At 37.5% G+C, this 24,012-nt stretch overlaps 1 protein-coding gene across 5 annotated transcripts in view; it reads left to right on the forward strand.

The window, feature by feature from the left end:
- Positions 1 to 24,012, forward strand: part of Tomosyn (syntaxin-binding protein tomosyn) — a 567,161-nt gene that overhangs the window by 458,640 nt on the left and 84,509 nt on the right. For all 5 annotated transcript variants that reach the window (XM_070105267.1, XM_070105268.1, XM_070105270.1 and 2 more), the window contains exon 15: positions 23,584 to 23,700. In XM_070105267.1, coding sequence (XP_069961368.1) covers positions 23,584 to 23,700 — 117 coding nt within the window. The remainder of the gene's footprint in view (positions 1 to 23,583; positions 23,701 to 24,012) is intronic.

Below are 24,012 nucleotides of genomic sequence, written 5' to 3' on the forward strand. Positions count from 1 at the left end.
ATATGTATATATGTATATGTATATATATATTTATTTTATTATCACACCGGCCGATTCCCACCAAGGCAGGGTGGCCCGAAAAAGAAAAACTTTCACCATCATTCACTCCATCACTGTCTTGCCAGAAGGGTGCTTTACACTACAGTTTTTAAACTGCAACATTAACACCCCTCCTTCAGAGTGCAGGCACTGTACTTTCATATATATATATATATATATATATGAAAGTATTTATTTATTTATATATATATATATATATATATATATATATATATATATATATATATATATATATATATATATATATATATATATATATATATATATGTCGTGCCGAATATGTAAAACTGGTCAATTAGCAAGAACTCGTTTAAAATTAAGTCCTTTCTGAAATTTTCTCTTATACGTTTAAAGATATATTTTTTCCATTAATGTTAATGTAATAATTTTTAATTTTGCACCAAAAGAATCTTAGAAAACTTACCTAACCTTATAACAAGAACAATTTATTTTAGCCTAACCTAACTAAATATATTTTAGATTTGTTTACAATAATTTAATACTAAACAAACACAGTGAAATATATTTTTTTCATTATATTCAGAATGATTTTGGCGAAATTATTGCATACACAAATTTTCACTTGTCCTATATGGCAAGATGAGCATTGCTATTTAAGCCAAGATCGCAAGTTCTGCCTATTCGGCAAGTTCTGCCTATTCATCCACCAGAGATTGGTGGATGAATTTGGTAGGGTGTGCAAAAGAAGAAAATTAAAGGTGAATACAGGAAAGAGTAAGGTTATGAGGATAACAAAAAGATTAGGTGATGAAAGATTGAATATCAGATTGGAGGGAGAGAGTATGGAGGAGGTGAACGTATTCAGATATTTGGGAGTGGACGTGTCAGCGGATGGGTCTATGAAAGATGAGGTGAATCATAGAATTGATGAGGGAAAAAGAGTGAGTGGTGCACTTAGGAGTCTGTGGAGACAAAGAACTTTGTCCTTGGAGGCAAAGAGGGGAATGTATTAGAGTATAGTTTTACCAACGCTCTTATATGGGTGTGAAGCGTGGGTGATGAATGTTGCACCGAGGAGAAGGCTGGAGGCAGTGGAGATGTCATGTCTGAGGGCAATGTGTGGTGTGAATATAATGCAGAGAATTCGTAGTTTGGAAGTTAGGAGGAGGTGCGGGATTACCAAAACTGTTGTCCAGAGGGCTGAGGAAGGGTTGTTGAGGTGGTTCGGACATGTAGAGAGAATGGAGCGAAACAGAATGACTTCAAGAGTGTATCAGTCTGTAGTGGAAGGAAGGCGGGGTAGGGGTCGGCCTAGGAAGGGTTGGAGGGAGGGGGTAAAGGAGGTTTTGTGTGCGAGGGGCTTGGACTTCCAGCAGGCATGCGTGAGCGTGTTTGATAGGAGTGAATGGAGACAAATGGTTTTTAATACTTGACGTGCTGTTGGAGTGTGAGCAAAGTAACATTTATGAAGGGATTCAGGGAAACCGGCAGGCCGGACTTGAGTCCTGGAGATGGGAAGTACAGTGCCTGCACTCTGAAGGAGGGGTGTTAATGTTGCAGTTTAAAAACTGTAGTGTAAAGCACCCTTCTGGCAAGACAGTGATTGAGTGAATGATGGTGAAAGTTTTTCTTTTTTGGGCCACCCTGCCTTGGTGGGAATCGGCCAGTGTGATAATAACATTATATATATATATATATATATATATATATATATATATATATATATATATATATATATATATATATATATATATATATATATATATATATATATATATATACATATATACAGTGGACCCTCGACCAGCGATGGCATCGATTAACGATAAATCTGACTAGCGATACATTTTATCGCAAAAATTTTGCCTCGATTAGCGCTAAAAAACTCGACCAACACTATTCCTTCCGTCTGAGATGCGTCCACTTCTGGCCAGTGTTTACAAGCCAGCCAGCCACCGCGGTCGCTTCCAAGCATACAATCGGAACATTTCATATTATCACAGCCTTTTTAGTGATTGCACCTGCAAAATAAGTCACCATGGGCCCCAAGAAAGCTTCTAGTGCCAACCCTACAGCAAAAAGGGTGAGAATTACTATGGATATGAAGAAAGAGATCATTGCTAAGTATGAAAGTGGAGTGCATGTCTCCGAGCTGGCCAGGCTGTACACAAAACCCAAATTAACCATCGCTACTATTGTGGCCAAGAAAACGGCAATCAAGGAAGCTGTTCTTGCCAAAGGTGCAACTATGTTTTCGAAACTGAGATCGCAAGTGATAGAAGATGTTGAGAGACTGTTATTGGTATGGATAAACGAAAAACAGATAGCAGGAGATAGCATCTCTCAAGCGATCATATGTGAAAAGGCTAGGAAGTTGCATGACGATTTAATTAGAAAAATGCCAGCAACTAGTGGTGATATGAGTGAATTTAAGGCCAGCAAAGGTTGGTTTGAGAGATTTAAGAATCATAGTGGCATACATAGTGTGATAAGGCATGGTGAGGCTGCCAGTTTGGACCAAAAAGCAGCTGAAAAATATGTGCAGGAACTCAAGGAGTACATAGACAGTGAAGGCCTGAAACCTGAACAAGTGTTTAATGGTGACACTGACAATGTTGTGAAACACGTTAGGAATGCCATAAAGGAACGGGAGGTACAGGCCTCTATGGGCAGATATGTTGTGCGACAGAGGTCCAGTGACTCTCAAGCTGGTCCTAGTGGCATTAAAAGAAGGGAAGTAACCCCGAAAAAGGACTTGCCACCTCAAGTCCTAATGGAAGGGGATTCCCCTTCTAAACACTAAGACCATCAACACACTCCCCTCTTCCCATCCCATCAATCATCACCAGATCTTCAATAAAGGTAAGTGTCATGTAACTGTACATGTCTTCTTCAGTTTGTGTGTATTAAAATTAATATTTCATGTGTTAAAATTTTTTTTTTTCAATACTTTTGGGTGTCTTTCATGGATTAATTTGATTTCCATTATTTCTTATGGGGAAAATTAACTTGGCTAACGATTATTTTGACTAACAATGAGTCTCAGGAACGGATTAATAGCGTTAGTCGAGGGTCCACTGTATGTATATATATATATATATATATATATATATTATATTATATATATATATATACATACATATATATACATATATATACATATATATATATACATATATATATATATATATATATATATATATATATATATATATATATATATATATATATATATATATATATATATATATGCAATAAGATCACAGTAAACAGGTGATTTCAAAATATGCAAAACAACCACTCTGAAAGAATAGAGAAATTCCAAGCGCTTTCGTGACTACTCGCATTATCAAGGAACTATCATAATTCCTTGATAATGTGAGTAAGATAAGATAAGATAAGATTTCGTTCGGATTTTTAACCCCGGAGGGTTAGCCACCCAGGATAACCCAAGAAAGTCAGTGCGCTTGGAATTTCTCTATTCTTTCAGAGTGGTTGTTTTGCATATATATATATATATATATATATATATATATATATATATATATATATATATATATATATATATATATATATATATATATATATATATATATATATATATATATATATATATATATATATATATATATATATATATATATATATATATATATATATATATATATATATATATATATATATATATATATATGTGTGTGTGTGTGTATTATACACATATAATATGCATGCATGCAACTTCTCTGTGCATATGATGCACTTTTCTCAAGATTGATGGACTGAAGACATCAACTACAGGCTGAGAGACTGCTTACCTTAAATTCCTCATCTTCCATCTTCTCAGTTATGGACTGAAGAAGTCACTGACTAGTGACACATTTCCTCAATAAAGATTCCCCAACTTGTCAGTTTTCTTTATATTACAAGGGATGATAGGGTAGATTTTGCTTTTGTAGCTGCTAGTGTATTGTGCACCAGTGTTCCGTGGATGGTAGTTTTGTGCACACTGCTGTACAGAAACGGCTAGTTTACTGTGCACCTTGTGTTCAAACGTGATGTTTGTTTACAACACCTGAGCACAACATTCACACATAACACCTGTTTGTTGATGAATAACACAACTGTGTAACACTGATGCAGTGGTGCCCCGAGTTTCATACAAAATTCGTTTCAGAAGGCTGTTTGAGTGCCATTACCTAATGAATTTGTTCCCATAAGGAATAATGTAAATCAGATTAGTCCATTTCAGACTCCCAAAAATACACTTACAATAATACACTTACATAATTGTTCGAGTTGGGAGCTGTACGAAACTCTGGGTACGACTGTATATCTTTATTAACAAAACGCCTAAGCAGTAGGCCTCTTCAACCAGACTGTGCTCGACTGAAGAAGCCTGCCATATAGGCAGTACACACACACAAGTATAGAACTCCTGTCGATATTCTATAACATTAATTGTGCATGACACACAAATAACCCGCACATAAAAGAGAGAAGCTTACGACGACGTTTTGGTCCGACTTGGACCATTAACAAAGTGACTTCGTAAATGGTTCAAGTCGGACCGAAACGTCGTCGTAAGCTTCTCTCTTTTATGTGCGGGTTATTTGTGTATCGTTCCAGTCACGGTATTGTGCCTTTTTTTGTTATTTGTTATTGTGCATGACGTTCGTGTATAATACCAGTAAATCTTTTTCCAGAACTGTAATTCTTCTCTACCAAACTTATTAAAGCCATATAAGAAGAACCAACAGAATATTCAATTTTTTTGTGTTCATTGTAACTCGCCTAATGACCATATGTACAATTACTGCTCTGTTATTGCCTTATTGATCTTAAGTTAATTTTAAATTTGCCCAAAATGCTCTGCATATAAAGGGCTTTTGGCATGTACACCCAACTATTATATTCCTTTGTACGAACATGTATCATGTCAAAATAATTATTATTATTAATGATAATAATGTTTATTTCTACAAGTACATGATACAACTTATACAGACCATAGCTGACATCAATGACATACTATTATATAGAAAGTCTCCTGTTATGCAGAGCATTTCCCACAACTTAGGTTAATCTTGTCTCCCAGGATGATCCCCACAACAGTTGACTAACACCCAGGTACCTACTTACTGCTAAGTCAACAGTGACAGTAGGTGTAAGGAAATGTTCCCATCATTTCCACCCATACCGGGAATTGAACCATGGACCTTGGTGTGTGAACTGAGTGTGCTACCAACCCAGCTATGGACATGGTTCTTTCTGACAGTTATAAATTGCTAGATGGCCCATCTGGCTCCTCCATTCTTTTCTGTTTCTCAGCATTTTTCTGCAATATATGTTACGTATTTCGTGTACGAGCTTATGTATTTCTCAGTCTTGTAAGTCTTCATAAATCTGGTTCACCATGTAGTTCTCATTTCGTCTCACAAGTCTGGTTCACTGGTCGGTTTCCCTCTATAAATATTAAAAAGCCACAGTACCATGACTGGAAACAATACACAACCCGCACTTTTGGAAACCTAAGCTTAAGACGACATTTCTGTCTGATTTGAACCCGTAACAAGACGCACAGTTAATACAATTACATGTTTATTTCCACATGATACGTTTTTTATACAGCGACGGGTGACACTTAAGTTCATGTTGAAAGTCTGTAGTTATGCACAGTGTTTGAAGCACACTTAGGTCTAACTTAGGACTACGAGGACATATTTTTGCATTAGATATTATACTATTTTGTTCATTAGATGACATTATACGTAATATTTTGTACATTAGATGACATTATACAAACTCTTGTACATAAACATTTAATAATGTACCAGAAATGTTATAAATGGTGCAATGGTAACACAATAGTTGACACAAACCCACTACCATTATAGTATGCTCCTTACTTAGCGACGAATTTGTTTACCGACGTGGTCTTAGGAACGGAACTCCATCATTTAGTGAGGGGAGGCTGCATTTCATACATTATACAAACTATTTTGTACATTAGACCAAAATTTTATCATTAGTTTCTTTGTGGTATGTGTGGGTTGTTTGTGTACCCTTCTATAGTGTGTGGCAGTAAACGGACAAACTGCCTCTCCTGTCCATTGATCTGCCTTAGTGCTGCAGTACAGTGTCTCCTGTCCATTGATGATCTACCTTAGTGCTGTAGTACAGTGTCTCTCCTGTCCATTGATGATCTGCCTTAGTGCTGTAGTACAGCACCTCCTGTCCATTGATGATCTACCTTAGTGCTGTAGTACAGTGTCTCTCCTGTCCATTGATGATCTGCCTTAGTGCTGTAGTACAGTGGCTCTCCTATCCATTGATGATCTGCCTTAGTGCTGTAGTACAGTTCAGACATTTCCTCTTGGATTCTGCCCACCTCTATAGCTTCCACTTGCATTTCTGCTGTATCGTATGAACCCTTCTGCCAGGGTTCCATGGCAGGAACCTGCATTTTAAAGAACGTGAAATGCCCAGAGGAACCATGAGGAACCACTGGTTTCCAACACCACTTTTCCCCACAGTGATATTCCAGCTGTTAAACAAGTGGTTATAATTGCCAGAATTTTTAAAGGGGTGGAGGGGTAAGCCAGTGGAAGGCCTCGGTCAGATGACCAAAAGCTCCAACTGTGGGTCATCACATGACTAAGACCCACGTCAGGAAACACTTGCCCTGTTTCCTGACAAACCTTACCTAACCAAACCAACTGATCACCAAAGATGGTCAGGTGTGGACGGACATTGTGCTTTTTTTACAGACTGACAGTGTTTTGATTACACTCGCTTTTTCACTTCCATTTTGCCAACGTTTCTTTGAAAAGGAATTCTGCTTGACAAATAAATTATAGACTAAGACTCATCGAAAATGTACCCAGTGGGGCTCCCAAGGGTAGGACTATGTTGATTTTGGAATTGTGATGAATATAAGAAAAGTACCTAGATAAGGAAAATTATAATAAAAATAATCAAGAATGGATTAAGGCTTAATCAACCAGGTTGTTACTACTGGTAACACAGTTCAACATAGCTACCACAACCTGGCTGGTCAGGAAATGATTTGAGGAAGTTGTCCAGTTCCCACTTGAAGACAACCGAAGGTTTGTTGGTAATTTCCCTTATGTACATCCAGTATTGGGCCGCTGCTTAGGTGGGATGGGACATACACAGATGACAGCAAAGAAATGAGTGAGATACTAAAGTCCCAATATGACTCACTGCTCAGTGAGCTGTTACCCAGACTAAGAATCAACAATCTAAATGAATTCTTTATGAAAGAGACCCAAAATTTGGTCATCTCAAAAATCTCTGATATTATCCTAACACCACAAGACTTTGAAAAGGCAATAAATGACATGCCCATGCACTCTGTCCCAGGCCCAGACTCATGGAGTTCTGTTTCATCAAGAACTGCAAGAAGCACCTGTCACGTGCCTTCAGCATCCTATGGAGAGGGATCATGGACATGGGGGTTGTCCCACACTCACTAAAAACAACAGACATAGCCCCACTCCACAAAGGGGGCAGTAAAGCAACAGCAAAGAACTACAGACCGATAGCACTAACTTCCCATATCATAAAAATCTTTGAAAGGGTCGTAAGAAGCGAGATCGCCACCCATCTAGATACTCGTCAGTTACACAACCCAGGACAACATGGGTTTAGAGCAGGTCGCTCCTGTCTGTCCCAGCTACTGGACCACTATGACAAGGTCCTGGATGCTATAGAGGATAAACAAAATGCAGATGTAATATACACAGACTTTACCAAACTCTTTGACAAGTGTGACCATGGTGTAATAGCACATAAAATGGTGTAATAGCACATAAAATGCCTGTTAAAGGAGTAACAGGAAAAGTTGGTAGATGGATCTATAACTTCCTAACAAATAGAACACAAAGAGTAATATTAAACAGAGTAAAGTCCGAGGCAGCTACGGTGAAAAGCTGTTCCACAAGGCACAGTACTCGCTCCCATCCTATTCCTCATCCTCATATCTGACATAGACAGATGTAAGCCACAGCACCGTGTCTTCCTTTGCGGATGACACCCAAATTGCCATGACAATGTCCTCCATTAAAAACACCAAGCAGACATCAACCAAATAATATAACAACATCTTTATTTACTACAAGTACATGTACATAGTATACAGGCCTAGCCGACATCAATGACATACTACTATATGAAAAGCCCCTTGTTATGCAGAGCATTTCAGGCAAATTAGGTCAGTTTTGTCCCAGAATGTGACCCACACCAGTCCACTAACTCCCAGGTACCCATTTTACTGATGGATGAACAGGAACACCAGGCGTCTTATGGAAACATGTCCCTAATGTTTTCCAGCCATACTGGAGGAGAGTTGAACTCCGGACCTCAGTGTGCAAGCTGAGTGCGCTAGCAATCGAGCTGTGGCCCACTCAAAACAATATGAAGTTCAATGAAGAGAAATTTCAACTACTCAGATATGGAAAAACTTGAGGAAATTAAAACTGTATCAGGGTATACAACAAACTCTAACCATACAATAAAGCAAAACAGTAATGTGAAGGACCTGGGAGTGATAATGTCAGAGGATCTCACCTTCAAAGACCACAACAATGTATCTACCCTGTCTCCTAGAAAAATGATAGGATGGATAATGAGAACCTTCAAAACTAAGGATGCCAAGCCCATGATGATTGTCTTCAAATTGCTTGTTCTCTCTAGGCTGGAATATTGCTGTACACTAACTGCCCCCTTCAGGGCAGGCAAAATTGCTCACCTTGAGAGTGTACAAAGGTCTTTCATGGCACACACAAGTACAATAAAACACTTAAATTACTGGGAATGGTTGAAGTCCCTTGATTTGTATTCCCTGGAACACAGGCGAGAGAGATACATGATAATATGCAACTGGAAATTCCTAGGTAGATTAGTACCAAACTTGCACATGAAAATCACTCCCTATGAAAGCAAAAGACTCGACAGGAGATGCAACATTCCCCCCGATGAAAAGCAGGGGCGCCACGAGTACACTTAGAGACAACACAGTAAGTGTCAGGACCCAAGACTGTTCATCTGCCTCCCAGCATACATAAGGGGGATTACCAATAGACCCCTGGTTGTCTTCAAGAAGGCACTGGACAGGTACCTAAAGTCAGTAGCTGACCAGTCGGGCTGTGGTTAGTTTGTTAATTTACATGCGGCCAGTAGTAACAGCCTGGGCGATGAGACCCTCATCCACCACAAGGCCTGGTCTCAGACTGGACCGCAGAGGCATTGACCCCCAAAACCCTCTCCAGGTATACAGAGGGAAGGTGTTGAAGAGTCTAGGACCTCAAACACTCACTGAATTTTTTCTTAGTGTACTTGTTACACCCCTGGTTTTTACAGGAGGCACTTCTCACCATCTATTAAGTCTCCTGCCTTTGTACAGAATGATTTTGGTGTACACATTTGGTACTAGTCCCTTTAGGATTTTCCAGGCATTCATTATGATGTATGTTATGATGAAACGGATAATAATAATATTTTGACATGATACATGTTTATACAAAGGAATGTAATTGGGTGTACATAACAAAAGTCCCTTTATATGCAGAGCATTTCAGGCAAACTTAAAATTAACTTAAGATTAATAAGGCAGTAATAGTAAATATGGTTATTAGATGAGATGGTAATGTATTGATAGCAGTGGTGTATATTCTGGGTGTGCTAGGTGAGCACAGCACACCCACCAAAGATGGGTGTGCTGTATTAAGCTCACTTGGTATAATCATAACAAGAAGCTAATTTTTCTGTCCCCTGCTGTGGAATATTGTGACAGGTGTTCTGAGATAGCACTGCACACCCCACTATGCTACCCCACGGTAGCACAGTGTATATCCCGTGACAGTAACTACCATACGCCACTGATTTGTAGGTACCGTACATTTTCTCAAATGAACAAGAATAGCAGTTCAGTGGAGTGATAAGGATACAAATCTGGGGTATAGAATTACTAGCTTGGTACATTGGACCTCTCCACCACAGAGGGGTCCCAATTGGTCTGGTACCAACTTTGTATAATCATTGGTTGGTGATAACAACTGGTTTCCAATTAGTGACTGTCCTACAGTCTGTTATGATGTTATCTTCATTTTTTTAAAGAGGTGGACAGGTAAACCTGTGAAATATCTCAGACAGATGACCAAAAGTTGCAGTTACTGGGCCATTATTCTACTAGTAATGATGGTGGAACTTAATACAGTGGACCCCCGGTTAACGAACTTTTTTCACTCCAGAAGTATGTTCAGGTGCCAGCACTGACCGAATTTTTTCCCATAAGGAATATTGTGAAGTAGATTAGTCCATTTCAGACCCCCAAACATACACGTACAAACGCACTTACATAAATACACTTACATAATTGGTCGCATTCGGAGGTGATCGTTAAGCGGGGGTCCACTGTATAACCTTTCCAAGACTCTGGTTGGTGGAACTTTGACTCTTGAAGTATTTTATTTCCATTGTCTCCCAGTTTTTTCGCCTTGGCAAAGACCTGTCGCCTGTAGAATGCTGAATCTGACTCGCTAACTTGCTGACTACTACACCCAACGACACAAAAACCATCATGGATGCTTGAAAACACGAGAGGAATCTCGCATACATGCACGGCAGCACAATAACCTGCTGTGTACAAATGCACAGCATTTGTACATGATTGTCAATGCTACCTGACCTTCAAAATGGAAGTCAATAACTGGATGAATAAGAAAAATACATATCAATTTTTAGTCTGTAGTATACAGGTAATGTAGTTTACACGTACAAAATGAAGCCTTTAACCTGCTGTGCATTTTGGGCAGACTAATACTGATGTTTACACACTATTTAGGAACCAGATGTGGGTTATTAAGTAGAAGTTTTTAAATGTACAAAAAAGAAAGGTAGCTAAATGAACAATAATATAATTTTAAGTATGTATTAGCGTCTCAAAAAACAATAACAAAAATCATAATTGGTACCTGAAATTGATTCACTTTTATATCTTTATTCTCGAGAGTTTCAGTGGATAGATAAGATTTTGTTCGGATCTTTAACCCTGGAGGGTTAGCCACCCAGGATAACCCAAGAAAGGCAGTGCGTCATCGAGGACTGTCTCTTATTTCCATTGTGGTTCTTGATTTTGTCCTCCAGGATGCCACTCACACCAGTTGACTAACACTCGGGTACCTACTTCCTAGGTGAACGGGACAACAGGTGTAAGGAAAAATGCCCAGTATTTCCACCCTTGCTGGGGATCGAACCCAGACACTCAGTGTGTGAAGCGAGACTGTTGCCAACGAGGCCACGGGACACTATGATAGACGTGGGAAACACAGTCTTAATAGCTCTTGTGTAGTCAATAGGCCTCATACCTCACAACCGACCCTTGGGTACCAGCTGTGGTATTCTCCAGGTCATTTAACAACTAGACAGTAATAAACAAATTATTTTAACTTAAGTAACTACAAATGTAAATCTCAAGAATTTTGGAAAAAATAAATAGTGGACCCCCGGTTAACGATATTTTTTCACTCCAGAAGTATGTTCAGGTGCCAGTACTGAACGAATTTGTTCCCATAAGGAATATTGTGAATTAGATTAGTCCATTTCAGACCCCCAAACATACACATACAAACGCACTTACATAAATGCACTTACATAATTGGTCGCATTGGGAGCTGATCGTAAAGCGGGGGTCCACTGTATATATTCTTTTCACAACGTTGACAAGTTAACATTGAAGGTCGCTGGATTATCGTGTGTGTATTGACAACTCAAAAAGTTAGACGATGCAATAAGCTCTTAAAAAGCTCCTGTATATAATGCAAGTTATTTTGATAAATGTGATTGAAAAATTACATCAAAAGTAAATAGTATATATCATGAACACTTTTCCACACATTTATTAACCCGTAAACGGTCCAAGCAGATCTACGTTCACATATGTAGCGCTACAAAAGTAGATCTACGTTTTTTTACATATTTTCAAATATAACAAAAAAAAAAGTAGATCAAAGATTTTTTACACATTTTCAAATGTAAAAAAACAAAAAGAAGATTACTTTTTTTTACATATTTTCAAATGTTGAAAAAACGTATATATACGTTTGGACCGTTTACGGGTTAATTTTACCTCTACTTTTTCAATCAATTTTTATAACCAATGACACTATATAGAACTTTACAAGAGAGCGGAGTTTGAAGAGCTTGTCAGTAATCAAAAAATTTAGAACTGATGTGATACATTGTGAGTAGTAAGGGCAAAATCCTTGTCATTAAATAAAAATTCCATGTTCTTTTTTTATGTATGTAAAAAAAATTTGCTAAAAATGTTAACATGTCAAAATAGATCTCAAAATAATAAACCTCGGTGTGAGACGGCCGACTTGTTAAAAAAAAAAAAAAGACAGATTTCAGAAGTAATGGCTTGATATAATGGACTTTCTGAAATAACAGACTTCCGAGATAACGAACCTCGATATAACAGACTTCTCAAGTAATGGATCTTGATATAACAGCTATGAAATAATAGGCCTTGATATAACAGACCTCTGAAATAACAAATCTTGATATAACTACTACTGAAATAAACTTTGATATGACAGACTTCTCAAATAATGGACCTCAATATAACAGACTTCTGAAATAAACCTCGATATTACAGACTTCTGAAGTAACCGACCTCGATATAACAGCTTCCTGGAATAACGTACTAAATCCACTGCATAAATTGTACTTGAACTCCTTTGTCAACAGTGTTTATTACAACATAATTGTGAAGGTTATACAGGAGACTACTTGAAGCCCATTTCTTTTATTTTCTTCTAAATTCCGATTTTTTTTTTTTTTTTCAAAATTATATTCTCAAAATTTTAATATTTTTTCTAAATTGTGATATTTTTACAAAATTGCAATATTTTTTTTTTTAATTATAATATTTTCTCAAAATTTTAATGTTTTTTTTTAAATTTTGATATTTTTTCAAAATTCCTTTTTTTTTTTTTTTTTTTTTTTTTCAAAATTCTAATTTTTTTCTCAAAATTGTTATATTTTTTCAAAATTCCGATATTTTTCCAAAGTTTTGATTTATGGATTGCTCAGGCAGTCCCCCACTGTGAGTGTGTTACATCGAGGCTTTATTGTAGTGGTCGAGCATTGAAAGTTGAGACTGAGGTGGGCAGCACTCTGAACTTGGTCATCCAACCTGCCTCACCCACTGTGAAAAGCCTTTTCATCCATCCTGTCTCACCCACTGTGAAAAATGTATGTTGTGGTCCATCCTGCCTCACCCACTGTGAAAAGCCTTTTCATCCATCCTGTCTCACCCACTGTGAAAAATGTATGTTGTGGTCCATCCTGCCTCACCCACTGTGAAAAGCCTTTTCATCCATCCTGTCTCACCCACTGTGAAAAATGTATGGTGTGGTCCATTCTGCCTCACCCACTGAAAATTTTCAACTGTTCACTGTCATTCTAATCCGGTTAATATAAATCCTCATTCACCTATTGGGGAAAATTCAAGGCAAAAAAGAATTCAAGGTATATAATTTTCCCAGGTAAAAATGGCACAGTTGGCCTCGAAGATGACCATAACAATTTTCCGGCACACAAACTTTTTTAACTCCAGAGAAAATCGGATTCGAAGCTTTCAGTGCTTGACCCTATATACGGCAAAGTATCGTTTAGTGTGAAAAGTGAATCCTATGAAGCGGTCGCATTATTCAAAGTATACGTCAGTTTTGCACACCGTTTGAAAATTTTGCACTACCAAATTTGCACTACTACTGGTCTAGCTGTGCAGTAAACTCACTTAAAGCTCATGTATACATTGCAATTTTTTCCATAAATGTGATTGAAATAGATCCAGAACTGAATAGGGATACTGTGGTTGCCTTTCCATTTGCTATTCCATTTTGGATGCACTTTTTTCAATCGCATTTACAGAAAAAAAAGCACTACAGTGGACCCCCGGTTAACGATATTTTTTCACTCCATAAGTATGTTCAGGTGCCAGTACTGACTGAATTTGTTCCCATAAGGAATATTGTGAAGTAGATTATTCCTTTCAGACCCCCAAACATACACGTACAAATGCACTTACATAAATACACTTACATAATTGGTCGCATTTGGAGGTAATCGTTATGCGGGGGTCCACTGTATATGCAAGAACCTTATATGAGAACTGACAGTATAATTTTTTAAAAACATTTTTACAAATATATTTACATGCAAAGCGTCTTAGGGAATTTTTTAGTTTAAATCGAAGGTAAAATTTGCCCTTACTCCTTACAAAGTCTTATATGTATACATATACAGTAAGCTCTCTTATAAAGCTACTCCATATAGTTCAATTTTTGGGATCAAATGTAGTTAGAAAAGGTTCAACAAAAATTAAATAGCATGCATTGTGAGGGCCTTTTAAGTACTATTTAATTTTTATAGACTTTTCAGTCCCATTGACCAAAAAATCATGATATATAGAGCTTTATAAGACAGCTGTCTATATACGAAAATCTTCTTGCATTTTCACTGCATTTTTTTCCTTGTAAAGTTTACGACTTGTGTATGCAATGGCTTGCAAGGACATCCCTCTGTATATATTGTTGCATTTTGACCACATATGGTGTCCCCCTCCCCCCCCCAAAAAAAAAAAAAATTCTAAATTGCAATGCAGCGGGAAATGTAGATGAGCGGGACAATTACACGTGTCTCTTTCTGGCATTTCCATATATGTGTTAGTGTTGACGCAGTAGCCTGCATGTCCCAGGGAGGCCCCCATGCTTACGAATGTGTTGAGGGCCAGTGTTGCAGCTTGCAAGTTGTGTTGTTGCTGTCTGTGTTACAACCAATAGGATGCAATGCCAACAACACAACCCTTACAGCTTGTATTCCCAGTGTTCCAACTTTTGCAACATTTGTATTCTCAGTGTTCCAACTTACAAACTGGTCCTATACAATGTTACATTAATCCAAAGGATAACTTTTGAGTTGCAAATATTTGTAACTGCAGATTGATGAATAAGACACGAATGCAAACTATTGCTATCATTCTTTTCAATAGAGCGTCATATGCATGTTTTAAACGTCACCTTGTCTTTAGTAATGAATGAGACATGTATGCAAAACATTGGTATTGTTCTTTCCGATATAAGAGTGTCACTACGTATCTTATTTGTCGTAATCTCGGTATTGCATACAGTCAGCTCTTATAATGCTATTCTTGTATTTTGATAAAGTGCATTCAAAATTCAAAAGCCTTTCCATATGCTTTTAAATTTTGGATGCATTTTTTAATTGCATTTACAAAAAAATCATACTATATAGAGGAGCTTTATAAGAGAACTGACTATATATGACATTGTAAACATGGGTCACTACAACTCAGGCATTTGTAAGTGTGGATTATTGTAACTCATATGTTTGTAAGTGTAGATCATTGCAATGCAGGTGTTTGTAAGTGCAGATCACTGCAGTACAGGTATTTGCAAGTGTGGGTCACCATAACAAAGGTGTTTGTAAGCATGGCTCATTATAACTCAGGCATTTGTATGTGTGGGGACCTCCCATATTTTGGTTCTTTGACCCGTAGCCTGCCATTCCTCCCATATCTTGGTGGTTCGAACCATAGCCTGCCATTCCTCCCATTTTTTGGTCCTTCAAACCATAGTCTGCCATTCCTCTCATAGTTTGTTCTTCAAACCACAGTCTGCTATTCCTTTCATATTTTGGTGGTTCGAACCATAGCCTGCCATTCCTCCCATATTTTGGTCCTTTGAACCATAGCCTGCCATTCCTCACATATTTTGGTGGTTCAAACCATAGCCTGCCATTCCTCCCATATTTTGGTGGTTCGAACCATAGCCTGCCATTCCTCCCATATTTTGGTCCAAACCACAGCCTGCCATTCCTCCCATATTTTGGTCCATCGAACCACAGCCTACCATTCCTCCCATATTTTGGTCCATCGAACCACAGCCTGCCATTCCTCCCATATTTTGGTCCATCGAACCACAGCCTGCCATTCCTCCCATATTTTGGTCCATCGAACCATAGCCTGCCATTCCTCCCATATTTTGGTCCTTTGAACCATAGCCTGCCATTCCTCCCATATTTTGGTGGTTCGAACCATAGCCTGCCATTCCTTCTGTAGATTATCAGCTTTTCATGTATTTCTCCTTTGTTTCTCCTGGCTCCTTTTATTCTTCTTCCCTGACGTAAATTACCAGTTATAATCAACATAATTGGGTGAACCGTGAACGAATAAAAGATTGTAACGTTTCCATGGCAGTTTGTATACTTCTGTTGTTACTTTTGTTGCAAGTTTATGGTTTCGGGTAATGCTATTGATCTTGTCTATTTTTTTTTTTTTTTTTTTTTTTGTAAGAAAATTAACATTTTGATTTTTTGTTTTTAGTAACCTTGAGGGCGTTAAATTGCCTACTGGTTATTTTTTAATGCAGTAAACTCATTTGTAAAATTTCTTTGTTAAATGTGAGTCCTTTTTTTGGTAACTGTGATTGAAAAGGCTCGTCCAAAATCGATTAGCGTCCGAAAATGTAGTAAACATTATTCTATTTTGGACGTACTTTTTCAGTCGCATTTCAGAAAAATTAAACCACACATTATTTCAGTAAGTTTTATAGAAAACTGAACGTTGTATTATTTTTTTTTTAACTCATTTCCCTACACTGTTCTGTTATAATTGAACAACAACATGGACAAGCAGACACCATTCCACATCCATCCATCTGTCTGGCTTCATTACCCATAATTCCAATGATTGGCATCATGGTTAATAATAATACTGATGACTTTTCAACTTGGTTTGCTTCAGGTAAATATTTATCAATGTTGACCATACCTTTGTATACTGATTCAAGTCCTTGTATACTGAATCAGATTCTTGTGTATTGGTTCAAGTCCTTGTATACTGAATCAGATTCTTGTATATTGGTTCAAGTCCTTGTATACTGAATCAGATTCTTGTGTATTGATTCAAGTCCTTGTATACTGAATCAGATTCTTGTATATTGATTAAAGTCCTTGTATACTGAATCAGATTCTTGTATATTGATTCAAGTCCTTGTATACTGAATCAGATTCTTGTATATTGATTCAAGTCCTTGTATACTGAATCAGATTCTTGTATATTGATTCAAGTCCTTGTATACTGAATCAGATTCTTGTATATTGGTTCAAGTCCTTGTATACTGAATCAGATTCTTGTATATTGATTCAAGTCCTTGTATACTGAATCAGATTCTTGTATATTGATTCAAGTCCTTGTATACTGAATCAGATTCTTGTATATTGATTCAAGTCCTTGTATACTGAATCAGATTCTTGTATATTGATTCAAGTCCTTGTATACTAACTCAAGTCCTTGCACATAAGGACTCAACCCTTAAACTGTCCAAATGTAGATCTACGTTTTTTCAACATTTGAAAATGTGTAAAAAAAAACGTAGATCTACATTTGGAGCACTACGCATGTGAACGTAAATCTGTTTGGACAGCTTAAGGGTTATGTCAGTATACAGTTGCATAAAAGCTGGCAAGTTAATGGGGTTTAAAGTCTGTCTACTGCTCGAGGGTCATTAAGGCCACATGTGACCTTTTCACCACCAAATGATAATTCTCAAATGCTTAAAACAGAAATTAAAGTATACTGCCAGTGTATATGCACTGAGATAAATACACCTTTCAGTGTATATATCCTGATAATTTAATCTTGATATATTTTAACATAAAGGATTTTATTTTTTGAGACTAAGAAATTTTTTGCAAGTATGGCTTCTGTCATGAACATAAATAGTACTTTTGGTATCAATACCTAATTTTTTTTTTTTTCCAATTTTTATAATCAGGTATTTATGGGAAAAAGCTATCCCATTCATCTTTTTTTAATGTTTTAGTGGGAAAGGTTTCATGTGTACGAGAGATGGCTCTTGCAGTAGGCAGTAGTATAGAAAGTCCCTTACTTACAAACTCGCTGCTTCACACTTCAACCTCTCACTTACATACTCACCACTTTATGATTAAACTCGCTTAATAGTCACTTAAACCTATATAACTGTTAAGCCACAGGCGTGTACTATTTTTCAACTTGTTAGTTGAAGTGGCAAGCATTCAACTTGTTTCAAGTTCATTTTGTATTTATGCAGTACAAAATAATGTGGTTTACATGTATTAAATATTGTCAGGCACAAAGAGCCACTAATAACGCATGTGGAGACAAAAATTTGGAAAAATAATTTGTGTATTTCATCCCCCTGCTGGGGCCCTCTTCAGCTTGTAGACTACTTAGTTGTAAGTTAGTGGACCTTCTGCACTGATCTTGCCCCCACCACAGCCTCAGTAATCTGACCATCATGCCACTCATAGAGTTCGTTGCTGAAATTCCTCATCAGTGTAAAAATACAAACGCAAGATCAATATGTATTTACCTGGAAACTGTAAGGGAGTCTTGAAGCACTTATCACTGCGAGGGCACGCTGGACGCGACCATCAGGTTCGTGCATCTACATTCGGGTGTTGTCATCTGAACATTTGGATGTTGTCATCTGAACTGTGATGTTGGCACACTTAAGGGAGTGAGCAAATGATGGTGAATGTGTTTCTTCTCTTGTGGGTCAGCTTACCTTGGTGGTAGACAGCCAGTGTGTAAATTCTTACCAGAAATAAAACAGCTATTGAATGAGTAATGGTGATTTTTTTTTGGGGGGGTCACACTGCCTTGGTGGGCAAGATTCAGTATTTTGAAATACATAATTAATAATAAATTTAATATAATAGTTCTTTGTCAACATGATAAAAAAATATTTTGAGTGTATCGTCTTACTTTTTGGTGCTTCGAACCTGATGCTTAAGTCTGGCGTTCCATCGTTTGTTATGTTGCACAGTGTGTATTTTATAATTTTGATTTCTTTGCACTTTTGATTAAATACAAAAGAAGATGAATGTAACCCATTTGCACCTACACACTTTTATTAACCTGTTGTGTGCTGTGGTGTTCCAAGGGGGCCAGAGCAACAGATGGCCTCATCACCTCTAGATGAGTAAGAGTTGATTTGTCTCCTCGAAGATTAATATTATGGATTGATTACCTCTCCATCTTGAAATTGTTAATAATCAGTTTTCTCAATGCCTAAAATACAGTAAATCTTCCATTTAGCGCACTTGAGAAATACAGAAGAAAATTCGCTTGGTTAGTCAACTTATAAACAGTGGGTGTGAATAAATAGTTTAGCAAATCGACAAGTTGATAAATGAGAGACTTGTGCAACATTGGGGTATCTTTATTTTGCGAACGTTTTGCCATGCATTGACTTCTTCAGTCCAGTGTAGAGAAAGGTGGAAGATGAGGAGTTTGTGGTAACCAGTCTCTCAGCCTGGAGTTGATGTGTTCAGTCCAAGATTGATGGACTGAACACATCGACTCCAGGCTGAGAGACAGATTGCCTCAAACTCCCCCTCATCTTCCACCTTTCTCTACACTGGACTGAAGAAGTCAATGCATGGCAAAACGTTCCCAAAATAAAGATACCCCAAAGTTTCACAAGCTTCTTATCAACACCGGACAAAATCCATTGTCTGCCGAACTCTCTCTTGTTGCCGTCACTGCCAAGCGATCTCATCTCTATCTCCTACAATCATTTCTACCATCCACCATCCCTTCATTCATTAAATTGAAGATTTACTGTATCAATAATTCAGTGTCTTCCACAGGATTGTTAATGAATTAATCAACTCGTAAAATTATTAATAATTGATGGCCTTCCACCTTGATGTTGTTAATAATCAATCCAGCATAGGATATATTAGTAATGCCTCATCATATTGGATTCAAACTTTCATTGCTGGTGTGCCCTGCTTAGAATAATTTTTATATTAACTTAATTTGCTCTTTTGTAAAGCACTTTAATAGTAACAGATTTGTTCTAAATAAATTTCATCTACAGTAAGCTTACCTGTAAAGTTTTTTATGACTTTAGATCTTAGTTATGATTATAATAATTATAATAATAATTATAATAATTATAATAATTATAATAATAATTATAATAATTGTAAAACTTTTTTCGATTTTAGACAATTTTTTTTGTAAGTATAATTAAAAAATTGCATCCAAAATCGAATAGCGTTTACTGTGAAGACGTTTTTGTGTTCTTACGAATTTTGGGTGATTTTTTATTATATATTACAAAAGTTTGCATTATGTAGAGGAGGTTTTGCTATTGTAATTGACAAAGAGGAGGAGGAAGAGTCTTAGATCCTCTTTGATCCCTTAGAAATACCCTTCAGGGAGGGTTCAATCCCCTTCAATGCTCTACAGAGAAGTTTTGGGGTGTTGGAACCCCTTCTGCTAGCTTAAATCCACCTTGATGATACTTTTCAAGGGAATAAAGGAGTTTGTAAATCCCTTTCTAGTAGCTTGACTACTTAGTAATCTCATCTAAGGTGTAAGGAGGGATTTACAATCCTTTCTGCTAGTCTGTTCCCTTGATGACACACTTCAAGTGGTTCAGAAAGGGATTACAATTGTGTATCTGTAACCTGTACCCTGGTGACACTTTCTAAGGGGCTCAGGAAGGGTTTACGAGCACTTTCCACCGGCCTGACCCCTTGGTTCCACCCTCGGCACACCACTCACCACTTTATGCTTAAGCTGCTTCACTTAACACTTGCACTTTATAAGTCTTCTTCAGCTCGTGGCTTCAGGAATTTTGGTTACCTAATCTTCTTTAAAAAAAAAAAAAGAATGGCTAGATCAGAGTTTTGTAAAAAAATGTTGATTGTTTGAAATGTTTGATCCAGATGTTTAATGTTCCATTAATATTATACTGTAGTAGTTAGTGTTACAAAAATGTTAATGTTTGGTGTTTATTTGATATTAATGTTAGACTAGTTTAGCCTAAAGATTTTTATCAATTTATTTGTACCCTTTTTTGTGGTTTTAAGCCCATCAAATCCTCTATATTTACAATATATATGTAGAGCAAGGGGACAATTATTAATTTAATGGTATGGCCAACTTGCTTTGAAAATGGAGAACTAAAATTAATAATGGTTATAATTACTGTTTAACTTTAACTTTTAAAGGGGTAGAGGGGTAAGCCAGCGGAAGGCTTCGGTCAGATGACCAAAAGCTCCAGTGGTGGGTCATTATATGACTTGAGATCCATGTCAGGAAATATTTGTCCTGTTTCCTGACAAATCTTACCTAAACAAAAATAAAAAAAAAGATTACGATGGCAAAACATGTTTGGAACACGTATAGCAGCAAACCGTCCTCACACCACTCACCGAGAATGTGTTTTTTGGCTGTCTGACCCCTTTGTGTCACTGCTTGTCGATGGCTTCAACCATCTGTACACAGACTTCTCTTCCAGATATTTCCCACTGTTTACGATAATTTGCTCAATGAATAAGAAACGTGTGCAACACCTGGGTATCTTTATGGAAATGTGGCTTCCTTGGTCCAGCACAGAGAAGATCAGGAGGAGTTTGGGGTAATTAGTCCCTCAGCCTGTGGTCGAAGTGATCAGTCCATCAATCTTGATAAGATTGATGGACTGATCACATCAGAAGCAGTATTAGGTAATCAGTCCCTCAGCCTGAAATCAAATTACGTAATCAGTCCATCTCATCAAGATTAATGGAATGGTCACAGCAACTCCAGGCTGAGGGACTGATTACTTCAAACTCCTCCTCTTCCATTATTCTTCTCTACATTGGACTGAGAAAGCCACTGGTTAACACACTCAAGTGCTGTGCAAGTGTCTTATTTATCATTCTGTCAGTTCTCTGACTCATTTATCTTCAGTAATTTGCTTACTGACAGATAACTACAAAAATGCAATACAACCAGAGTGAAATGCAATGGTATTCCAGATGCTTATGCGATCTCTCACATTAATGCCAGAGAGAACAAGAGCACTTGCAATGTTGCCACTTATCACTGTGGCTATGTTGCATGTTATGATATCACCTGTTTATTGTGATTTTATTGCAGTTGTATAACTATATTACATAGGTGTTGTTAAACAAAAGACAGTCTAGCCTAATGTAACATAATCAAACATAGTATAACTTAACGTAACCTGACTTAATGTAACTTGACTTAATCTAACCTGACTTAATGTAACCTGACTTAACCTAACTTAATGTAATCCAGTTTACCTGGAGTTTACCTGGAGAGAGTTCCAGGGGTCAACGCCCCCGCGGCCCGGTCTGTGACCAGGCCTCCAGTGGAGACAAATCATGTATAGCTGACATTAGGTGAAGATCTCAGTGAAGTTCTTCACTGCGACTGTCACATCTCCACCACCTCGCCAGTGTAACCTAAGTCTAAGACGACAGTGAAAGTGGTGTGACGATGGTTGTGCTGCTATTGTTGCTATAGCTCCAGGCAGACCAGCTCCACTCTGTGGCAAACCAAACTGTTCTCCAAAATTTTTGAGACATTATCATTCGCAGAGTAAATACAGGTTTGCCGTACATCGTTCTCCATGGACGTTTAACTTAGAAAAGAGATATTTTGGAGCATTTAAGTCTTTTTTTTTTCTTTGTTCTACAAATTCAGGATTTTAGTTTCCAGATAATAAGGTTAAAGATCTAGACCATATAGAACATTGTACAGGAGGACCCTGTATATAGAGCGTCTTATTTTCAGTGTTCCACATTTTTCGTTGGCCTTCAAATGAGTCATTGTTCCACTGGTGACTCACCGGTGGGTGCAACATAATGAGCAATGGCTCGGTTTGAGGCCAAGAAAAAAAGTGGAACACTGAAGAGAAGACTGTATATGCAGGGCCTTGCTGTATATGTGGGGCCGTCTTGTATTAGTCTCCACCGTAACCCACAATGTAAACCGCCTCTTACAAATGTTTCCCGTCCTCCCCAAACAACACCATCGTAAATATGGATGTTAAAAGAACTGAGCAAGGAGCCAAGAGCCGCTCTTTGAAATGAATGTGCAATGGTAATAAGTAGCATGATGTACCCTGTGAGGACTGTGTACCATAATGTACCTGGCAAGTTACTTGGCTGTCATCTATGGTATGAGAGATGTTGAACCTGCATGTGTCGTGGTACCATTTCTGTGTTGTGGTACCATTTCTGTGTTATGGCTTGGCCTTTGTAGTTGTAATGGCTATACAGGCGCTGTTATGGCTGATACTGACATGGCTAGAACACGTTTGTCTTGATGTATGAAAGGTATGGCTAGTATTGATGTCTGAGAGATGTGGCTAGATGTTGCTATACTGAACGTGTAGTCGAGAGAAAAAAGCTTTTAACATATTCAGCTTATAACATTTAATTGCTCTGCTAAGAATTGCCTTCACTGATTTACATTAATTTGGTATAATTCCATATCACAATTTTTTGCTCCTTTGAGTTTTATATAAAGTCAAATTAAATCTTCAAAAAAACATGCAAGTTAGCTTGTAATTGGTCGATTATAATTAGCGGTGGCTTGTGTGCGTTTTTTTAATGTACATCTCCTGGTCCCCCCCCCTCACACCACCCTGGGTACCCCAGACAAGCTGGACGGCTCGTTCAGTCGTTCTCGTTCCTCTAGCATCAGCAGCCTGGAGAACATCAGCAGCGAGGCTATCCAGTGCTTGTCTTTCGTTGATTCTTATACTAGAAAAAATGGTAAGTTCTCATTTGGTTATTTCAGTTGTCTCATTATTAAAGATATTTCAGTTACGTCTCTCATCATTTAAACTTTCATGTGTCTTATTTAAAGTTGCCTCATCTCATTTCATGTCTCATTTAAATATGTACAACACAACTCAAATGTATTCCCACATGGTACATTGTGTATGCAGAGATGTGAAATACAGTGGTACCTCGGGATATAAACATAGTTTGTTCCAGAAGGCTGTTTGAGTGCCGTTACCAAACAAATTTGTTCCCATAAGGAATAATGTAAATTTGATTAATTCATTTCAGACCCCCAAAAAT

This window comes from Cherax quadricarinatus, chromosome 98, assembly GCF_038502225.1.
Source record: "Cherax quadricarinatus isolate ZL_2023a chromosome 98, ASM3850222v1, whole genome shotgun sequence".
NCBI lineage: Eukaryota > Metazoa > Arthropoda > Malacostraca > Decapoda > Parastacidae > Cherax > Cherax quadricarinatus.